The sequence below is a fragment of the Dermacentor variabilis genome, chromosome 1 (genome assembly GCF_050947875.1).
Source record: "Dermacentor variabilis isolate Ectoservices chromosome 1, ASM5094787v1, whole genome shotgun sequence".
NCBI lineage: Eukaryota > Metazoa > Arthropoda > Arachnida > Ixodida > Ixodidae > Dermacentor > Dermacentor variabilis.
In genome coordinates, this window is record NC_134568.1 from 123,682,545 (window position 1) to 123,703,760 (window position 21,216).

Sequence of the window (21,216 nt, forward strand, 5' to 3'; positions counted from 1 at the left end):
GGTGTATAAATTTAGGAACAACTACTTTCATTTTATGCCTACCCCGTCAAATGAACTGTCACAGAGCCCCAGCGTTATTTCCTGTTTCTTGATTATTATTCACCCATTCGCTAATTGGTTCGTTACTTGGCTTTCTTACAGGATTACAATTGAGACCGTCAATCTGTACTACATACTACCTTTCTGCCACGCGATGTCTTACTTCAGCGGCTGCATCACTTTCCTCGTCATGGAAGACTTCAGGTACCGCAAAATTACAAAGGTATGTTTCGGCATAGGATTTAGCCTTTTATACGTAAAAAAAAAAAATCTTCACGCTGTTTGATGATATGTTATGCCCAAATGTTCAGACAACTGCTGAGGTGTTTTTGTCATTTTATGCAACTTCCAATTCATATTAATTTGAAGCACAGGACTGTTTGTTTCTCTTTCACGTTCACGTTTCAAGTTCATGTTTACTGGCAATCACTGATTGTATGGAATTTCATTCATCCTGGATATTATTCCGAACTATTACAGCGAAGCTTTCGCTGCTGCGGCGCCGTCGTCTTGCACACCCCGTCGGGAGGTGGTTGAAAGCACATGGCAGGAGTGCGGGAGAAGAGATAGACGACGTCAGAAAGCATGCGTCATAGGGAGCGCGGCCACAATGCCCTCTGAAGTTCCCTGGCAGTCGCCAAAATGCTCTCTCCCCGCAAAAGTATCGCCTAAGCTGCAGTGCTTTCCTTTGTGCTCGCACGCAACAGTGCGGAGAGGGAGTAGAGAGAGGAGGAAAGAATGGGTAGAGTCGGATGTCCAACACACTCAGTCACCGACGCAGTCGCGAAACGAGTGAACAACATACCACTCTTCGTTCGTGGCAACTTGCCTACACGGCACAGGAGAGGGCCAATGGGACGTCAGAAAGCATTCTTTTTTTGGGTCTCTTTAGTAAAGGAAAGGCTACTACTAACAGTTCAGCACCATAAATGAGTTATTTAAGGTACGGTGCGGTACTTTAGGAAAAATGAAGACCATGCAAATTTGCCTTTCGGAGAATTGGCGCAGGGCGCGCAGACGCAAAGCCGCACTCAAGCGGCCGCACAGCAAATGAACACTTTTGTACCCGAGTGTTTTTGCATTTCCACGGGGGCAAAACGCAAAAATGCTCGCATACATTGATTCAGGTACATGTTACAGAGCCCCATCTGGTGAAAATTAATTCGGAGCTCCCCATTACGGTGTACCTGATAATCATATTATGGTTTTGGTACGTAAAGTACCATAATTAAAGAATTTAAACATTTCTGGCCACTCCAGTCAATGACAGTGCTAAACATTTTTGCAGGCTATGAACAAAGGCCCGCAACAACGCCTCAATCAACCATGTCTTGCTGTGTCAACTTGTCCACAATGTGGATAAACAAGCGATGCCCGCAAGGGCAACATCACCTCACTGCTATCGTATTGCACTAGGCGCCACAAAACTTAAACACTCACCATAACAGCACCGATATTACTGTAAATTAACGCAAACGCTACAGAGAGCTTTGCTTACACCGATTCACACAGTGCGTGAGGTCTGCATCGTTTTTACGAAATGTTTTGCATATAGAAAAACAACTATGACATAAGTTGAAGAAGCCGCTTTGGCGTAGCGTTGGGTTCATTTCATCGACTGCAACATTTTTTTACATACTCGAAAATATATTGTCGTGCATTTTAGGGTGAGATTAGCTTTGAAAAATCCATCTACCTCCTGAGTGATCGATACTACAATTGTTCACTCACTCATTATCGTTATATCGAAGACGTTAGGTGACCTTCCTGTGCACATCGTTGCGCAGATATGCCTATGTCAAAACGCAGACACGAGGCCAGAAAGGCGCGGACCAATGTTGCTATTCCCGATTCCCTAGTTCCCTATTCTGAAAGAAATTGTAAGAAAAAAATTCGACTCACAAAGCGGATGCTGAAATTATCGGGCGTCGACGATGCCGTCGCCGAACGCCTCCCAGTCACACTATGGGAGCTATGAAGAACACTTCTATTTTCATCGTATTGCCAGCCCTACCAACGCTGTGCGCCGTCGAAATTGAGGGCATGTCGGGGACAAAAGCCGGAATGCCTAATTAAGCAAAGCCTTAGTAACTGTCTTATTCCCTTTTATACACGCAGCGCACGCGAAGATTTGAGGATAACAATTACTCCAAAAACTCCCCATGCCATGGACCATCGTTGATGCACAATGTCGTTTGAAAAAACTGTTCTCCATGCAGCGTATAAGAGTTTAGGCTGCCTGCTCCTTCCTTTTTTCCAGAAAGGCTAGTTTATGTGTTCTCAGGTGAGCGCCAGCAGCATAAAAGTGCACATGACCCTGTAATTATGTTTACCTTCGGTGTTTTTCTTAAATGAGCCTTTAGAAGAATGCCGACTTTCGGAGAGCAGCCAAACTTGACATGTACCAAGCATCTGTCAGCGGCTGCGTCAGAAGGATAAGTTGAGCTATTCGGTTGCCTTGCAGTGATATCGACTGTTAAAACACATTGGGATAGAGTCCCACTTGGTACATAAATGGGATAAGCGGAACTCGGAAGTTTCCACAAATTTTACGCCTTGGTGAGCAAATGCCCTATCGAAATCGTCGTCGTCATCATCTTTCTGACCACTTCAGGACTTATATCAATCCCCACCAGTCTCCAAATACCCCCGTCTTGTGCCAGCTGACACCATCTTGGGGTCGCAAATTATCTTGTATCAACACACCACTTAGTACTTTGCCATCCCCGACTGCACTGCCCTTCCCTTGGCAACCATTCTGCAAATCTTATGGACCCCTGGGTATCTGCCCTGCGCATTACGCGACCTGTCTAACTTAATTTTACAGCGAAGCTATGAAGGGCTACTTTCCCCACTATCGTGTCCGCGTGTAGGAAAAATCCCGAAGATAGTGCAATGCCGGGCCGACCCGCGGCGAAGCTGCAGTTCGTCATTAAGGGGCACACATACACAGCTTCTCTGGTCATCCTTCTTCACAGAGTGGAAGGGCGTTGAGTTTTGTTCCTCAAAAAGCCAACTCAAACAATGTCTACGGCAGCTTCCTCTCTAATCCACACAGCTGTCTTCCTGTTTCTTAACGTTGCGCCTATCATTTTCCGTTCTATCGCTCTTTGCGCGGTCCTTAACTTCTCCCTAAGCTTCTTCGTTAGCCACCAGGTTTCTACTCCATATGTTAGTACTGGTAGGTTTCGATTATTGTGCACATTCTTTTCAAGCACAAGCGTCAAGCTGCCGGTAATGTCTACCGCATGCACTCCGTCTTTTTTTTTTATTATTGTATAAATTTCCTTCTCGTAACCGGGGTCGTCTGTCAAAAAATAAATCTGGTAGTAGCCATCAACCGATGAATGTCGACATTATTTCGATTAGAATTGAAGCAATGTAACGACATGCTGTATTTCCAAATTCTTCACTTCTGTGTAACTGTCTTCCAGATTCCGTTACAGACGTCTTCACTTATCTGTAGTTCGACATTCTTCGCTCGATAGACCCTCTGGTCCCATTCTCATTATTTTTTCTCCACACTCGGCTGTTTTTATGCCGATTTGCGCACTTCTCTGTACCGGACTTCTTATGTCTACTTTTCTACTTCTGGGCTGTTAGGCTTTTATCTCTGGGCGCCTACCTAGTGACACGTATCCATACTGGAGGAGCCAAGAATGCTTACATACCTAGTGTCATATGCCCAGTTGCTCATATCCAGAGGACCATGTTGTTTACTTCTGCAAATACCCATACAGTTGCACAATACCCAATGGCACAACTTGTCTATACCGAAGTTGTCTATTTGGGCACATACCCAGTGTCTCAAGTATGTGTGAAAGAGGTTAGATAAGGATCTACCGAAAAGCGCGTGACGCTTCCAAAGAAAGCTGATCGCGTTAATTTGCCTAGATAAAAGCACTCTTGCACAAATTCTAGGAGCTGGTAGCCAATCCTCATTTCTCGTTCTCTTGTCCGGTACTGATCATTACTGATTGCGTTGACTGATTTTGTTCTCCAAGCATACTTTTACCCTTTGTCCGCTAACATCCTTAATAATTTGTTTGAAACATTTTACATCATAGGGGAATAGAGCAATACCATGTGCAATGCAAACCACAAGTTGGTGTGATGCTCCCCTTGATTCTCGCGCCTCATTATTCACAGTTTAACAACTTGAATACTTCGCTTACACATACAGTGAATAGTGTTGCCCGACCCCTTTGTTCGTCGACATTTTCCCGCTTTTCCCATGGAAAATAAAGGTAGCTATGGAATCTTTATACACATTAAATAAGATATTCATGTGTGCTTCCTGTACTTCTTACTATGCGATGTCTCATGACTGCTGGTACGTCCACTGAATAAAACGCCTTCTCGTAACCTATGAAAGTAATATACAGGGGGTTTCTTGCAGATTTTAAAGTTACTTGTTAGATTCCATGGATATAAATCACTGTGTAATACTCCTACCGGAATCCAGCAGGCTTTATGGGTTTCGTAATGTCCAGGGAAACAATAAAGCGATCCTTAACATATTTTAACTTACTCATGCAGGCCGTGCAGGTGGCCGGCTGGTGCATAGCTGCGAGCTGTGGACTTTGCTGCGTCTTCATGAAGCTCGCCTGGTACAAGAGTCCGAATCCTACCTCAAAAGCGGGAACATTGGTCGCCGCATTCTCTGACCGTGCCATGTGGTCACTTTTTCTCGCTTGGATCACTCTCACGTGCTCCTCAGGCCGAGGCGGTTAGTCTGCTTACTTCTACATAGAGGGGTGGCATGGGAACACATCTTCTACTGAGCCACGTTTTCAATGTGACACAAAGCTGTGCAGAAATATGTGGAGCCTATTTCAGAGCTGCTTTGTTGCATTCCGAACACGTAAAGTTGTCTTCTGTCACAGTTTATCAATACTGTGCGTTCAGCACCATATTAAAGCATTGAAAGACCGAAACCGTATACATTGGGTCACTTAGTTTGTTGCATTAAGCTTAGAGACCAAAACCGCGTTCCTCGCCTACACTTCCTTAGCTCTGGATGTTTCTATTGCGCTAAAATATTGTCCCGTGGTAGTGAAATTAAAGAACACAGTAGCAATACTGCGAAAGACAAAACTAACATTTACTGGGCGAACCTGTGCCCACAAAAACAGGCTACACTTATAGCACAACGATAGCGGCGAACACAGTCGGGGATCGTCGAAAATCTGATTAGCGGTTCAAGCGCGTCGGCTTTTATGCATCAGTCGTCGAATCTTCCAGAGTAATCGCTGGGGCCCGCGTGTCTTCCAGAAAGTTCTACACTGTTCGCGTCGCGCATACATGCAATCAGATCACGCAAGGTTCGGTGACCGACAGCGGATGGAACCATCGATAACATTCCAGAAACTTCCGACACATGCAGGCGCGTCATGCGCTGTGCGATAACATTTGTTAGGCGGTGACGTAAGCGGTCACCCGGAAAAGATAAAAAAGTACACGTGTCAATATTTATAGTTTCCTCTTTACCGCTCGAGGTTCGTTAAGCGGTTTTAAAGCTGATATAAACGAACAGAAGCATCATTTCTTGGTAACGTCGCCATTCTTCAGTATTTTCACTGATGCATCCTGTGAGCTTTTGTCCGCAAAAGTTTTAACTGCAAGATTCCATGAGCATGAGACGATACAGCATGAGAACTAAAAATTCCGATAGAATCTATCACATAATGAATGTCGACGTTAATTCGGTTAGCACTGAAGCAATGTAACGACACACCTTATTGTTGCCGCCAAGACGCGTCATGTATGAGGCATGTATACATTCAGGTTCCTCTCTCACGCTTTGTATGGATGAATGGATGGCTGGAAGTTATAAGCGTTCCCTTTGTGACGGGACGGTGGGTTGCGCCACCAAGCTGTTGTTATTTTATTACCTAATGTGGTACCTATGTTAAAAAAGAAAAAAAGAAAAGAAAGAAAACCCACGATTACTTCCCATAAACAAAGTTCCTGAACCCCTATTGTGAACTTCGTTTTTGAACGCTTCCGTTGTTCGTCGTTTCTCTACTTTTCTATCACCAATCTTCCAAACGTCTCTTACTAATCTCTAATGTGGACATGTTTATTTTTGCACTGCTCTCGCTGAATCCAAGGGCTTCAAGGAAGCCAGTGGTGCCTAAATTGACCCCTGGGCAGACGTCTTCGCATTCTAATAAAACATGCTCCGTCGTTTCCCTAGCTTTACGGTAGCAAGCACATGCTTCTTCTTCCTTCTTATATCTCGCCTTATAGGCGCATGTTCTAAGGCATACCGATCTCGCTTCGAAAAGTAATGAGCTCCCCTTTGAGTTATCATAAAGTGTTTCCTTCCTGATTTTGTTTTTTCTTCTTAAGTAGTTACTCATGGCACGTTTCTTTTCCATTGCCGCCACCCATGAGATAATTTCAGCCTCTCTTACTTTTCGCTTGACGTTCTTTGTTGCTGTGTTGCCCACCCTACAGGGCGCATACTTGCTGGTAAGCTTCCTAGTTCTTTCCTCCACTGTGAATCAATGTTTTTCCTGTACGGATGCCTCAACACTCTCTAAGCCCATTTACTTCCTTCCATATTCCTCAGTCGTTCTTCATTATCAATTTTACTGTGAGCTTCCCTCACTTAAAACTAGTCCACTCCATATCAACCTGCACAGCTTCATTTGTAGTCTTCCCGTGAGCGCCCAATGTGAGGCGACCCACTGACCTTTGGTTCCCATCGAGGCCTGATTGTACCCCTGATTTAAAGCAAACAACCGCATTTCCAAATGTCCTGGAACCATTACACCTTTCCACATTCCCCGGAGCACCTCGTACCCATTGTATCCCCATAGTGCTCAGTGCTTCATTATGGCTGCATTTCTCTTCCCCTTCACTGTTATTGTTTTTTCCTGTGTTTCCATATATCTATTGCCTTCGTTTAACCATATACCAAGGTATTTATATTCTCTTACCCGAGGTATTTCCTGGCCCTGTATTGCCACATGTCTGTTCACTGTTTTCATTGAATACCATAACACCTGATTTTCTAACGCACATTTCAAACCTAAATTATCGCCTTCCTGTCCACAGATAATAGCCTGACGTTGCAAATCACTTTGCTTGTTAGCTAGAAACACAATGTCGTCCGCATAAAATAAACCTGGAATCTGCAGCTCTATTACTGTACCCGCGCGTCTGTATGAGAGATTAAACCCGATATTACTTCCTTCTAGCGCCCTCCCCATACTCACCATGTATATCATAAACAGCAGTGGCGCACCGTCCGCCACGAACTATGCGCCATCTAGCGGCCCCGCTACCAAGCCCGAGCGTGGCGCGTGCGTGAATATATATTTGGATGCGACTGTCCGATTATATATGACGCGGGTTTGACTCCGTCCGGCACCGAAATATATTTAATGGCTTTTGTTTCTCATTGAAGAGCGGCATACACACAGTGGTGCATAACCAGTGACCCAGTTTGGTGTCAAAGAGGTTCACTGGAGAGCGGCACATACCCAGTGAAGAAAGGTACCCACTTTATCCACTAATCCACTTCATCGGTATACAAGTCGTGTCTGCAATTACGTCCAGTGCTGTCTTAGGAGCCAGGAAAGTTAACAAAGAATCGGCAAATTTTTTTTCATTGCGAAAAAGATAGTGTACTGCTAATACAAATTGATCTAAGTTGGCGTGAGAGAGGTTCAGTGAAGAGCGCCGCATTCCCAGTGGCACCTACCCAGTTATCCAAGTTGGCGTGAAGGAGGTTCATTGAAGAGCGGTGCATGTACCACATGACACATACCTGGTGACCCAAGTTGGTCCGACGGTTGGTTTCGAACTATGTTCGCGCAGCACAGCAGCCCGATGCTGCACATTATTAGATCATATACTACCCTGTGGCCCAAAATGGTGGGAAAACGTTTGGCCAGACACACAGGCATTTAGTCCGCTTACTGTGCGTGAAGTTCGCAAAAAATGCAAATCGCATTAAATACAACAGGTTTATTCAACGCGTGTATCTGAGTGGTCGATGCGGCTTCTACATACTTAAGAAGTTGTTCGGGCCGCCTACTTAGTGGGGCTTCTGTATACAATCGGTAAATACACCTTGCAGGCTTTGTCGGTCAATTCCTGTCCTGGAATCTTTTCGTGCCTCTAAGCAAGCTCTCATTTGGCGTCTACCTCATCCACCGGCCATTCATCGAGCTTCTGCTACACTCTTCCAGGGAGCGTCTCTCCTGGTCGGATTTCAACCAGGTAAACAGCAGTCACTGTGCTGCATGATTTAGTGACCTATAGCTGGATGGATTTAAGAAAAACATTGCTCGCAGTCGGCAAAATACATAAGCCGTTCCGGTACAATTATTTATCTGCCCACAATGTTTTATTGCGAGGACTAGGTATACGGACCTCAGAACAGTTAACGGAGTACGACGATGTCCTTGTTGAAAAATTTCACTTTATTGGCTGCTGTCTAAAAGTGAATAATTTCCTGCTGTTAAATGATACCCTTTGGTCGGTTGTTAATCTCAGACATTGAGTTGTTTCGCGTAGAATTCTTGCGCACAATTTTTCTCTATTTTGTAGTAACGTGGGTTCTCCTATCGAATGTAGCCACTTTAGGGATTTCAAGTGGTTCCTTGGCATACCGGCGAGTGTCGTCACCTACACTATTGCTTAGATGTATGTGCTCATAGATCACGCTGTCAGCCGTTCATTGACAGAGCAGTTTGGTCTGTTTTTTTTTTTCAGCTTTAAAAGTTCTCTCATTGTGAGAATAGCTGGTGCAGCCGTCCGTCCAATCTAACAAGGCCTCGTGCCACTGGGGTATATTCTACTGCATATCGTGCAGACGTCTGGTTTTCGTCAACGTCGCGTACGCGTCGGAATCGTGCTCTCCTAGCGTGGCAGCGCTTTTAAATAATAAATGCACGATGTGATGTGGAGATGCACAGCGACTTAACGACTCTTAAGAGTAAATCTTGTGGTACAGCCTTTTGAGTTTGTATTTAGTCAGCACGGCCCAGTTAGTGTCGAATTTTATTTTCTCTTATGAAATTCTGCACTGAATACGTATACCCGATGCGATATCCTTCGATCGGCTGCGTCATTACGTCTACAGCAGTGGTAAACATTCCTGCATGGGTTATTGATCCCATAAAAATTTTCCTGTAATCTTTGACGAATAAGAGACCCATGTTAGTTCTACATATACTAAATCGAAAATTGGTGCTCTTCCCCCTTTGTTTTGCAGGTTACAATGCTGTTCTCAGTGCTTGATTGGAGCTTCATCCTGTCCTACTTTTCGTACCTGGCCTGCGAGGCACCGACAGCAGTACTGGACAAGCTTGTTTTTAACAGGCTCACGGGACGTGGAAAAGCTCGGAAGCAGAAGCAGCCAAACGAACTGAAGGAATGCAGCGTGCGGTCAGAGAAGAAAATGGACGCCATCATAAGCTCGCGGTGCTAGCACTTTTTTTTTCTCTGTGCCCGCCGATGTACCTGGACTTGCTCATATTTGCAGACCTACACTTTGGAGGCACAGACACTCGAGTAAACAGTAACTGTGATACATCCACTTCGCCGTCGGTTTCATGTGTACCCGAGGGTGGCTCACTGATTTGATATCTGCATGCGTCAACGATTAATTACCTGTGAAACACTTCTGTTGACATTGTGGTCATCGGTTCGTGGTCAGCAATTCTGCTCCAGTCGGACATTTAGTCAGCGCCGCGATGCAATGACATGCGGACGTCAGCGATGGTCATGTACCACATGACACTATGTCTACAAAGAACTCAGCTTGCCCAATGCGAGCTAGGCGGAGCTCACACGTTGACTGCTTTAGAACCTTTAGCAGGCTATAAAAGGGGGTGTCACAAAACTCCACTACTGTTCGCAGTGCACTGGTTTTGATGCTGCTGAGCAGGGTTTAATATTGTATTAGTGGTCTACAGCCTGCCTATACATCAATGGAGCGCGATATATTTGTCCGTTACCGGAATTTTTTTCCTGACGTGCACCATTGGTATTCCGACACGAGTGAAGAAAAAATAAGAGGTGATTCTACAGCGCCTTCGTCTTGCGGTCCCACTCACGCCTGACGTTGTGGAAAGATTGCGTCAACGATCTTCTTAAAACTCCGAGGAACAGGAAAAAAATACTTGCCTATCCAGCCTGTCTTAGAGCACAAGAATCATTCCACGCAGCCCACCTACTTTGAGGTTCTCCTTGAACAAAATACATCAGAAGAAGACACCTTCCTTGACCGCACATCTCGCCTAGTGATCTGCACAGCTTCCGAGCGTGGATGTATGGTCTTCACCATAACTGGTTCCTCCCTGTCATTGCGCAATGTGGCGTGGGTTGGATGGAGCCTATAGAAAGTCCTGTGGCCAATATTAGAATGAAGACGTTTTGTTTCTACCATCGTCACCTCCTTTGGAATTAGATCAGCGCATACAACTGAAGAAGGAAACTATGATTGTTCTGTTTTGGAATCATCTGCTCTATGTACGCAAACTAAAGCCCGCCAATAATTCCACATCTAGTAATTCACTCCACCGGTACAAGGCGTGCCGCGTTTTAGATTCACTACTGTCTTAGAATCCAGTAGAGACAAGAAAGATTTTGCTAGGTCTCGTTGCAAAAAAGATAGGGGAGTGCTAATACCAAATATAAGTTTTTTTCCTTTCATAGCATGAAAAGTGCGCCGTATCACGTAGCAGCAGAAAGCCGTGGCGAAATGAGTAAATTAAATTATGAATGCTGAATCCCAAAATAACTTAAAAGATAAGTTGGTTAACGATATTGGAGGAAAACTAAAGAATGCAAGGAGTTGCATTGTAGATAAAATTTAACTGCTTGGCGCTATATTTTGTACAGATTCTTGTCATTTGTATCGCTCGTCCTATTGTATCTGTCCTATTCATTTTGTACGCTCCAGTTCATTTTATTTGTACGAATCATTTTAATTTTGATCATCTCTCCTGTCTAGAGACCTATCACGATGATAATGCTGGTGCTCCAGACAATCACGAAGAGTTAAAAATAACCAAATATAAGAGAAACGTAAAATCGTCCCAAGGTCGTATTTCATAACGATTCTTTCCAGTTTTTCATTCCTTTTGCGCTTTAGCACGCATCCACCCTCTGAGGGCCAGGTTTGGCCACTTGAACAGTGAATACGTAAGAATATATTTGAATGAAAAGCAACGTTGCAAACTGCGGTCTCGTATATTTTACACATGACCAGTCAAGGAAACGCACAAATGAACAAATATTATATATATTTATATACCACTCACTGTGGGATTCTGTATTATCCGATATTTTTCGCAGGTAGCTAGCTGGCTGACCTCTACCGCGATACTGGAAAGGATTATCAGGTGAGGCAATGTGTCCGTTAAGGCGAGCGTCTTCACGTGTGACAACGACAAGGTGATTGATTTCTTGTAGGTAGCGCATCATAGATTCCGTGACCTCATATAGGAGCACCTGGCTATTGCCCTGGGAGACCAGGGTTCGAATTCCACCTACAGATGCCTTGTATTTTATTGCAAAGGAGCCCGACAAAGCAAAAAAGACTACAGATGCAAAGTTACTTGAAGAGGCAAATAACGCTTCACATTAAAATGCTTATGAAATGCATGAAAAATCAGCCCGATATTCCAATTCTTCTTTGAGTAGTGCCTTCCACCTTTACTTTCCGGCATAACCGTTTGGTCTTGATCCAAACAGCGCTGATATTTCAATGCTTTCGCCTTGAAGTGAAGCTACACAGTCGGTTTGCCGTCTGTGGCGAGCCTTGGAGCGTTGACCCCGTTTCGAGCCATGCAACATTACGCGCGCAGACAAACAATTCCTAGCATAAAATTATACAAAGAGCAAGCGGGACAAGTGAACGTGGTGGGCATACGAATACGTTGGTATACGCATCCTTCAGCTGTACTCATTTCCCACCGAAGTTGAAGCACCACCAGCGTAGTGTAGCTGTAGCAGAAGTTGTCACAGGCGGGACATATGCACGATAAACAACCTTGAGCGGGTGACCTTCGGGAAAGCACAAACGATTTTTATCAGAGCTCAGGCGCGTTATACACGCATTGAAAACTACGTAAAAGCGCAACCCGTGTGCTGTGTGCTGGCTGCCTTTCCTGCCGGTCCTTGAACCGAATCCACATGTGTGGCCTACGGTAAAAGGGCCGATAACAAGATATTTAGCATTCCGCATTTTTCTTACTGTTACTTCAAAAGAAGCAGAAGACGAGGACGAAATATTAGGACTACCTCTGGGGTAACGTATAAAAAATGCGGGAGACTGTGGTGATCAAACATGTATCGTTGCCAATGGCAATTACGTTATTCAGACGGCCGTCTGCGCACCGGCAAAGTAGTTGCCGCCGAAAAGCCTTACCCCTCACACAGCCACAATTAGTACACAGGTGTATTTCTCAGTCTTCTTCTTCTTCTTCTTCTTCTTCTTCTTCTTTATTGATACTGTTAACCCTCACTTGAGGGTTGTTACAGGGAGGGAAAATAGTAGAACACAAGCAAATTTGACATTTCGTAGCATCAGGTTGGGTGCCCACGATATAAAATATCAATCAAGCATTCAAATTTGTGCACATTTGTCTTATCTAACACAGCATCAGGTAAGGCATTCCACATTTCAATTACATCCGGCAAAAAAGAATAATGAAAAGCATCAACACGTGTGTTATAAGGCTTGACAGCTCTGTTGTGGTTTATTCTCTCGCTACAATTTGCAGGGAACTGGCCATATTTTTCTTTTTTTATCTTCAAAACCCTTTGAAGTATCTGAAAAAAATCTTGTCTGGCTTTTTTCCATCGGGTTGCAAAATTGTTGTTAGCGAGTCCGTCCGTCGGTACCTTGAAGCAATAAAACGAGCAGCCATTCTCTGAATTTTTTCTAGTTGTTCTATTAAAATTTTTTTTGCGGCTCCAGACAACACAAGCGTATTCTAAAGATGGACGTATGAGAGTTTTATAAGCAATTAATTTGCCATCCTTCGTTGCATGTTCCAGCTTTTTCTTCACTGAATACAGTTTTTGTGAAGCCGTCGAGCACAGGTTAGCAATATGTTTACGCTAGTCTAAATTGTGTGAAATTGTGACCCCTAAATACTTGAATGTATCTAAATTTTTTAGTTCGTTGCTTGCAATGTTATAAAAGAATGGCGCCCCACTTTTTTGTTAGTAACATGTGTCAAGGTCGAGGTGAAGGGAATGAAGAACCCGGTTAATTCTGATTTGGTCGTCAATGCGTGTTACCGTAGAATAAATTAAACATTCGTTAGCAAAAAGCTTCAATTTCACAAAGAACTCGACAATCTCTGTAATGTCATTAATATAAACCAAGAACAGCAACGGGGCCAAAACAGACCCCTGGGGAACACCAGAAAGCACTTCTAACGGAGGGGACAAGCACTCGTCCACACGCACAACATGCCTGCAATTGTGGCAATTGTGTAGGTAGGCTTCAATCCATTTTAGAATAGTGACATTTATTCCTGCTTTATGTAAGTTGAAAAGTAATTTATTGGGTGAAACTTTGTCGAAGGCTTTCGCAAAGTCTACGCAGATGACGTCAATTTGCTCATGGGCGTCTATAGCTGAAGTAAAATCATGAATATTTTCTATGAGCTGGGTTACTGTAGACAGTCCCTTTCGGAAACAATGTTAGTGCTGATAAAAAAAGTCGTTATTTTCAAGAAAAACGAGAATATGCTTACTTATGATATCCTCTAGGACTTTACAACAGACGTTAGTCAGGGAAACTGGGCAATAGTTATTTATTCGCAACCGGTTACCGCTTTTAAAAGCAGGAGTTGTGACTACGCAACGCCAGTCTTGTGGCAACGAGAGAGTTTGCAATGACTTCAGAAAGATTGTATTTTAAGAAATGACACCCACTCCACGTGTCACTATACAAATTGGGTTGGTATTCCATCCGGCCCGCTAGCCTTCTTAGAATCTAAAAGTAGCAGTTCCTTAAACACGCCTGCTTGAATGATGACAAGATTTTCCATCCCACATGAAAAGGAAGAGGGCAGACAGGCGTCTGCGCAGTTGCTGCTAGGCGCTGAAAAAACTGATTGGAAGAAATTATTAAAATGTCTCGCAATATTTGCTTTTTGCGTTACTATTACATTGTTAACTTGGATCTTGTGTATTTGTTCTTTTTTATCATTCAGATAAAGCCAGAATTTTTGAGGTGATGATTTCCTAAAGGTATTTAATGTTTGCTTAAAAAACAGCTCTTTTGATTCCTTCAGAGCCGTTTTCGATGCCCTTCGCAATTTTGACACCTCAGCGCAGATACCTTGCCTTTTGAGTAAGCGCTTTATTTTGCGCTTAATATGAATGATATGTCGAATAATCCAAGGGTTCCGTCGTTTTATATCTTTTAGTCGAGTTGGGATGGAAACTATCAACGCAATCTCTTATGATTTTCTTGAGGCGCTGCCATAGTTTGTCAACTGATTGACAATCGCAGACAAGTTCAAACTGGTTAAATGACAATTCTAAGAAATCGAGAATAGATGTGTCGTCTGCCCCACTATAGTCCTTCACTTGCACAGGTATAAACGGCGCGGAACAAGTGCTTTCGCTAGACACTATGTGTACAAGAACCAGCTTATGATCTGACACATCATCTTCCACAGACACTGTATAGTCACCTATTTTATACGAAAGAAACACCAAGTCCAACAATGACCGAGATTCAGGCGTTGCTCTCGTGTGTTCTTTCACGATTTGCTTTAGATTGTGCGAGATCGTTATTTGAAGCAGCTTTTCGCTACTAGAAATTTCTACGTGCCCAAGTAGTAAACTGTCCCAGTTAATCTTAGCTAGATTAAAGTCCCCGGTCATTATTAGTCTGGTGTTACGGTCCAAATGATTACATAGGAAATCATTCAGCTTATCCAAAAACTTGGGTGCAGTGGCAGGTGACTACTGCACCAACAATATATACAGTGTTCGCGTCAGTAATTTTGCCCCACACTGGCTCAGGGCTAGTACATTCAATCATTACAACATCAATGTGCTGTTTAACAATTATCGCAACGCCTCCACCGCGAGTGTCTCTATGCCATCTAAACATTCGCTAGCTTGGTGGCACTATACAGTGACTAGGTACATTGCTGTTCAGCCATGTTTCGCTTACCACTAGTACATAAGGCGTCTCCGTCAGCAGCACGTATTCTAACTCAGTTACCTTATTAACAATACTGCGTGCATTCAGTGACAAGATTCCGAGCTATGAATGGGTTGAAGTACGCGGATAATTTCTGGGACTGCCTGAGGGACCAGAATCATCATGCGTGTCGTCTGTCCTTTGTGCGCGGTGCTTGTTCTTATCTCGGTGTTTTAGAACGAAACGTGCGTTGTTTTCGTGGTCCCATACGTAAAGCTTATCGTTTACCTTAGCTTGTCCTCGATCAAAAATACCTTCGCGCCCTTCGCCCTTTCGGCAGAAGCGCTCGCCCACAACTTCCATCGCACATCTACTGTTTGCTTTGCATAATCATTGCTGATACTGATTTTCCTTTAAGTTTTTTGCAGTTCTTCAGTACCTGCGCCTTTTCTATGATATCATAAAACTTCATCATAACTGGTCTCGGTCGTTTACTGTTTATTTTCTTTTTTGCGAATGCGATTAATTCTTTCTACAGTTTTAACTGGAACCCCCAGTTTTACATGAAATAGTTCATCAACGACAGCTGCCCTCAAGTTCGTCTGAGTTACCGCTTTCCTGCGAGATTCCAAAAACCAACAAGTTGTTACGCCGGCTGCTGTTTTCATACTCGATCCATTTTTCAGCCTGGTGTCGAACTATAGCCTCAAGGTGCCCAATTTTCTTGTTCATTTCCTGTATCATGACAAGAAATTCAGTAAGTCGATCTGTTCTTGCGTTTAACTGCCAGACGTTCTCGCTTATTGAGGATAGTCGGCGATCAGCCGCCGCCTGATTCTCTATAATTGTTTGCAGCATCTCGGCCGATTTATTCCCGGGATTTTCTTCTATGTCTCCTGACATTAATAGCAATATCATGGACTAAAAGTCAATAAGAATGCAGAGAAACCTGCGAGGGCACGGCAGGATAAGTAAAAATCTGTTGTCACTTCGGTAGGAACAATCACTGCACTGAGGACCAACCTGCACATACAGCAGAAGCGGCTGAGCCATGCTGTCCGCAGGTCAGGTGCCGTGCCCTCTGATCCGGTCGTAGTCGCGCCACTCCTGTAGTAGGTCTGTTGCTGGTGACCTCACACCTTGCAGTTCGTATCCCACGAATGAAAAGTTCGTTGTCACGTGGACTGAGTGAAACACCAAAAACAGCATCATTCCAGCGCTAGTCGTCGTTATCGTGGCTGGCGTTTCATGCAGGATCCACGGCAGTACCTGCACAAACAGCAGAAGCGGATGAGCCATGCTGTCCGCAGGCCAGGTGCCTGCGATTTTGTGTATTGAGGAAAGTTGACTATTTATTTATTTTTTTTATTTATTTATTTATTACAGCGAAGCTGTACGTGGGCTAGCCGATTCATCCGTCCGTCCATTCGTCTGTCGGTTGCCTGTACACCGAAAACTCCTCCGGGGCAACTGCATGAGCACGCACGCAAAAAAAAACAAAGTAAAAAGAGGGCGCAATTAGCCAACACCACCTAGATAGCACAAGGCCTGTTTATTTCGATCCATGACGTCACGCTACCTAGACCGAAATCTCCATTAACAATGCTGGCCTGATGAAAGCGGTGGCATGAAAGTCACTGTTACCTACTCGGGAGCATCCCCACTAGAAGCTATGGCAGTCGGGACAGGTAACAGGACGTCATGGATCGCAGTGAAAAGGCCTTCTGCTATCAAGGTGGTGTTGGATTAGCTGCACCAGTGGTGACGTCGTTGCTCTCCGCCGCAGCCGAGCGCGCGCGCACAAATTCCTCTCTGACTCCGAAATGGGTAGCCCACGCGGTATACACACTCCTTAGGAGCGGGCTGCTTTCGATCAGCAATGCCGCGAGCAGAACCTGGAACGAGCTCGTCTGCGCCGTGACGGTGCTGCATCCTGGGCACAAGAACAGGCTAGTGCAGCCGAGCGCAAGCAGCAACTGCGTACCGAGGATCCGGCAGCCTACCAAGCCGTCCTTTATTGAATCGTCGGGACTAACCCAATGATGACCACCGGGGCCGCACGTTTCAGCTTCGCTGGTTCACCATCTGTGCGGACTGCTTGGGTATTGTTGCTCTTGTTATGAGAAAAGGAGTATCCATCACCATTATAGGATGACTACATCTATTTGCTTTATTTTCATTTCAATAAAAAAATGACGTCGACTGATTCAGCACAAGTACAAATGGAGGCGTGTGGAAGAGGCAGTGATCATCTTCCAGGGATCCTTCATCCATCAGTGGTCATAAGATAGGACTACTACTAGTAGGACGACGACAACAACAACAACATAAATAATATAAATAATAATACTAACAATAATAATGAAAATGGCAATGGTGATGATGATGACGATGCATTAATTAATTGGAAACAGCGCTCAAGAGCTCGACAAAGCATCACACAACGTTGTGCGCGCACGCCTTCTTTGTCTCGTTCATGTGCTCTGTTTCTGTTACTTGACAACTAGCCCCAGGTACCCATTCTTCGAAGACAGCAAATTTGCTTTTTATGTATTTATTTATTCATTGCAGTCACGATCTGCTACTCACTACCTTCGCCGTGTGTGCTCTCCTGCAAAGGTGTTGAGTTCGCTGAATGACTTGTCAGGTCCTCAGTGATTAGTTTGCGCGAGTGGCAACCCAGAACCATCCTTCGCAAGCACAGGGCCAGACGGCCTTCCAGCTTAGTAGGCGGCCGGATTAACCGGTTCTTTCCGATCCACTTTTCAATTGCTCTTCGCGTAGAAGTCTTGAGATTATTTTGGTCCTAGTTTGGTCCTAACTTATTTCATTTTAAACATTGCTAAACATTCCGGGCCTGATTCACGCGAAGGATACATCGACGGCACGTTTTTTCGAGTAAAGCAGGGACACAGGCTAAAAGGTACTGTAAAGGGAGCTCGAAAACTTGGTATTTATCCCTACTGAGTAGGTTTTCTTGTGTGTGCGAAATCCCAACCTTTTTCTTTTCTCACCTTATAAAAAAATGAAGTTATTAGGTTTTACGTGTCAAAACCACTTTTATGATTATGAGGCACGACGTAGTGGAGGATTCGACAAATTTCGACCACCCGGGGTTCTTTAACGTGCACCTAAATTTAAATACACGGCTGTTTTCGCCCCCATCGTAATGCAGCCGCCGAAGCCGGGATTCGATACGGCGACCTCGTGCTCAGCAACCCAACACCATAGCCACTGAGCAACCACGGCGGGTTTTCAACTTTCTGCTGGCTAGCCACGACTTCGATCTAGAATATAATGTGGGAGTTGAACAATTTCCCAGAATGTTAACACAAATTAGGTTTTACGATATTTTTGTTTTGCCCTTGCAATAGTTTTTTTTTCAAGGAAGATAAGGTGAGTTTCTGACCAGAGTGTTGTTTTGTTACAAAGCGTTCGCAATAGGCGTGCATTGATAGCTAATTCCAGTTTGTAAACCTGAGCTCCGCTGAAGCAGTCTCTCTTTTTCCATGGGTTTTACCATATTTACCCGTGAAAACACTTGAGTTCCTAACATTTCTAAAAATGCATTTCATGGTATAGAGCATATGTCCTTTTACGGAATGTTACTTAGCCTGACAGAAAAATAAGAGCCTGCTCCAACGAGCTCAGGTTTACAAACTGGAATTAGCTATCAATGCACGCCTATACGAACGCTTTGTGACAAAACAACACTCTGGTCAAAGACTCCATCTAACCTTCGAAAAAAAAAAACCTATTGCAAGGGCAAGATACGGGCGGGAACGATGCGTTAAATGATTTGTGGAGCCTGAAATACCTAAGATGGTTGACAGCTATATAGATGCTGGCTGCCACAGACATTGTAGTGTCGCCAAAAAAGAAAAAAAAGTAAGAAGGATAGCGCCGTAAAACATTTCTGTTCAACCTGAGTTCTACCATATGCCGGCCCGGTGATCTATCTACGCATTGCGCAAGTGCCGATCCGGCGAAACGGCGTCAGTGTTCGTTCTTACGGTTACATCAGTGTGAAATTTAATAGGTGCCGAATGCTAATTAATGCTTCAATGCAAGCGCCACGAAGCTGCCAGCTACGAGTCTAGTAGAGGAAACTCTTGCGCTTGTTTGCTTGCACCACTAGTACGGTAATCGAGTCAACGCGGTAATGATGAGCACACATACCAGACAAATTTGTCTGATCGTCATCCATGTGGCTTCAAGCCAGAAGGACGAAGGGGGGGGGGGGGGGGCAACCGAAGATCACCTCTCTATGCAAATGGGGATGGGGCGTACGTTTACTAGTAGAAATGTGAATAATGTGCACGGTTCACCATAAAGACGCGTAGACCCGCAAAATAAAAATGAAGTAATGTGTATCTCAAAGGTACGCCTGTTAGGTAAGCTCTCCTTTACTTGACAAGCGAGGAATCACGTCAAATGAACTCGCGCAGGAAGAACACTGCAAAGAAGAAATAAAACAACGAAAGTGTAAAATAAAAATTTCTAGTAGCTTTTCTTGTGTGTGGGCGTGGGAGGATCGTATGACCAGGTTACACGACCTCACGACACACTACCAGTTACAAAGAACGCATATACCCATTTGTCACGCTAGGTTAGACAGGACGCAAGCAGTACACTTCAGACAATTACAAACGGATTCTTACAGAAACCCCACACTCATGCACGCCATGTACACTGTAAACAGGTTTGACCCTTTTAGGGAGTTTTGGCCTCGTTGCATAACTCAAGCCCTTAAGGGAGGACAATATCCTCCATTCGAACGGAGTTTTTTTTCACACCCTTGTGTTTGGTGGTTTTATGGGGAATTATGGGAGTTTTTTAATTCTCCTTTGAACACCGACCCCTGAGCGGTTGCAGGAGTCTTTATAGGGAACGTTGGGAGTTTTTTATTCCTCTTTTGAACACCAGCACTATGGAAGTTTTTATGAGGAGCTTTGGGAGCTTTTACAAGTTGACATGGGTATTTTATTTTGCTGCTTATGGGAATTTATAGGAGAAGCGATGGGAGTCCTTACGTACATTTTCGGAAACGTTTGGCTTCTTAAGGGAGTGTTGAAGGAGACCTTTGGGAAATTATTTTGCCTCCTTGTAGGAGTGCTTAGGTGTAAACAAGGGAGCAACTGTTCCCATATTTTGGGAGCTTTGCTTAAGGGAGCAATTCTGGTTAATTTTGAGAGTTGAATTTTTGCTTTTTATGGGAATATATAAGAGAATGTTTGGGAGTTAATTTTTACAGCTTTAGGGAGCTGTTTTAAGGGAGTTTTAAACAGATGTTTTGGGAGTGCATTTTAGCTCTTTATTATAGCTTTTACAGGTAGGTCTGGGAGTTTATTATGCGCCTTTTGGGAGTTTTACGAGGTTGAAGGGAGTTTTTTTGTGTGTGTTTAGTAGATTGTGTCTAACGAGGTGCAGAAATTATGACAAAGCAATAAAATGTCTGGAAATTTATTACAGTTCTAGAATCAAATGTGCCAACATGATAGTACAATCAATGACTATTAGCATAATGAAAGTGAAATAATTCAATAAATTGGATACAAACAAGCAAACCAGTTTGACAGGAAACTCAAGCATATTGCAAGCTTCAGTACAGTTCAAAACCCACAAGTGAAGCCAAGACTGAAATTGAGTGGCTCAAAACATCATGAGCTATTGGGCAGTCCTTGCATGTATTAGAACAGGCCACATTTGTTTTTGCATGTAAACGAGCATGCTACAAAAAATGAAGCAAAGGAGGCCAGACAGCACCTATGACCTAGAACATAATGAAAGTACCTTTGAATACCTATGCTATTTCTAATAGACATCTACGTACAACTTATTCTCTCATGTAACATGCAGCTGTAAAGAAAAAGAAGCAGAGGTGGTACCACCCACTCTGAATTAATTTCCTAGCACTGTGCAGTACCTGAAATTCAAGCTTGCCAGCTAGAGAACATGACAAGTTCACAGCAAAATGGGCATAATGTGATAACAGTAGTCAAACAGGTGATATCTCAGGCTCTATTGTGATATCACCT

General features: G+C 43.9%; 1 protein-coding gene across 1 annotated transcript in view; it reads left to right on the forward strand.

Moving 5' to 3' along the window:
- The window catches only part of LOC142583548 (nose resistant to fluoxetine protein 6-like), a 38,882-nt gene extending 28,512 nt beyond the window's left edge, over positions 1-10,370 (forward strand). Inside the window, exons 7-10 of the mRNA XM_075694066.1 lie at positions 142-262; positions 4,579-4,768; positions 8,132-8,274; positions 9,272-10,370. Coding sequence (XP_075550181.1) covers positions 142-262; positions 4,579-4,768; positions 8,132-8,274; positions 9,272-9,487 — 670 coding nt within the window. The 3' untranslated portion in view covers positions 9,488-10,370. The remainder of the gene's footprint in view (positions 1-141; positions 263-4,578; positions 4,769-8,131; positions 8,275-9,271) is intronic.
- The last annotated feature ends 10,846 nt before the right edge of the window (positions 10,371-21,216 follow it).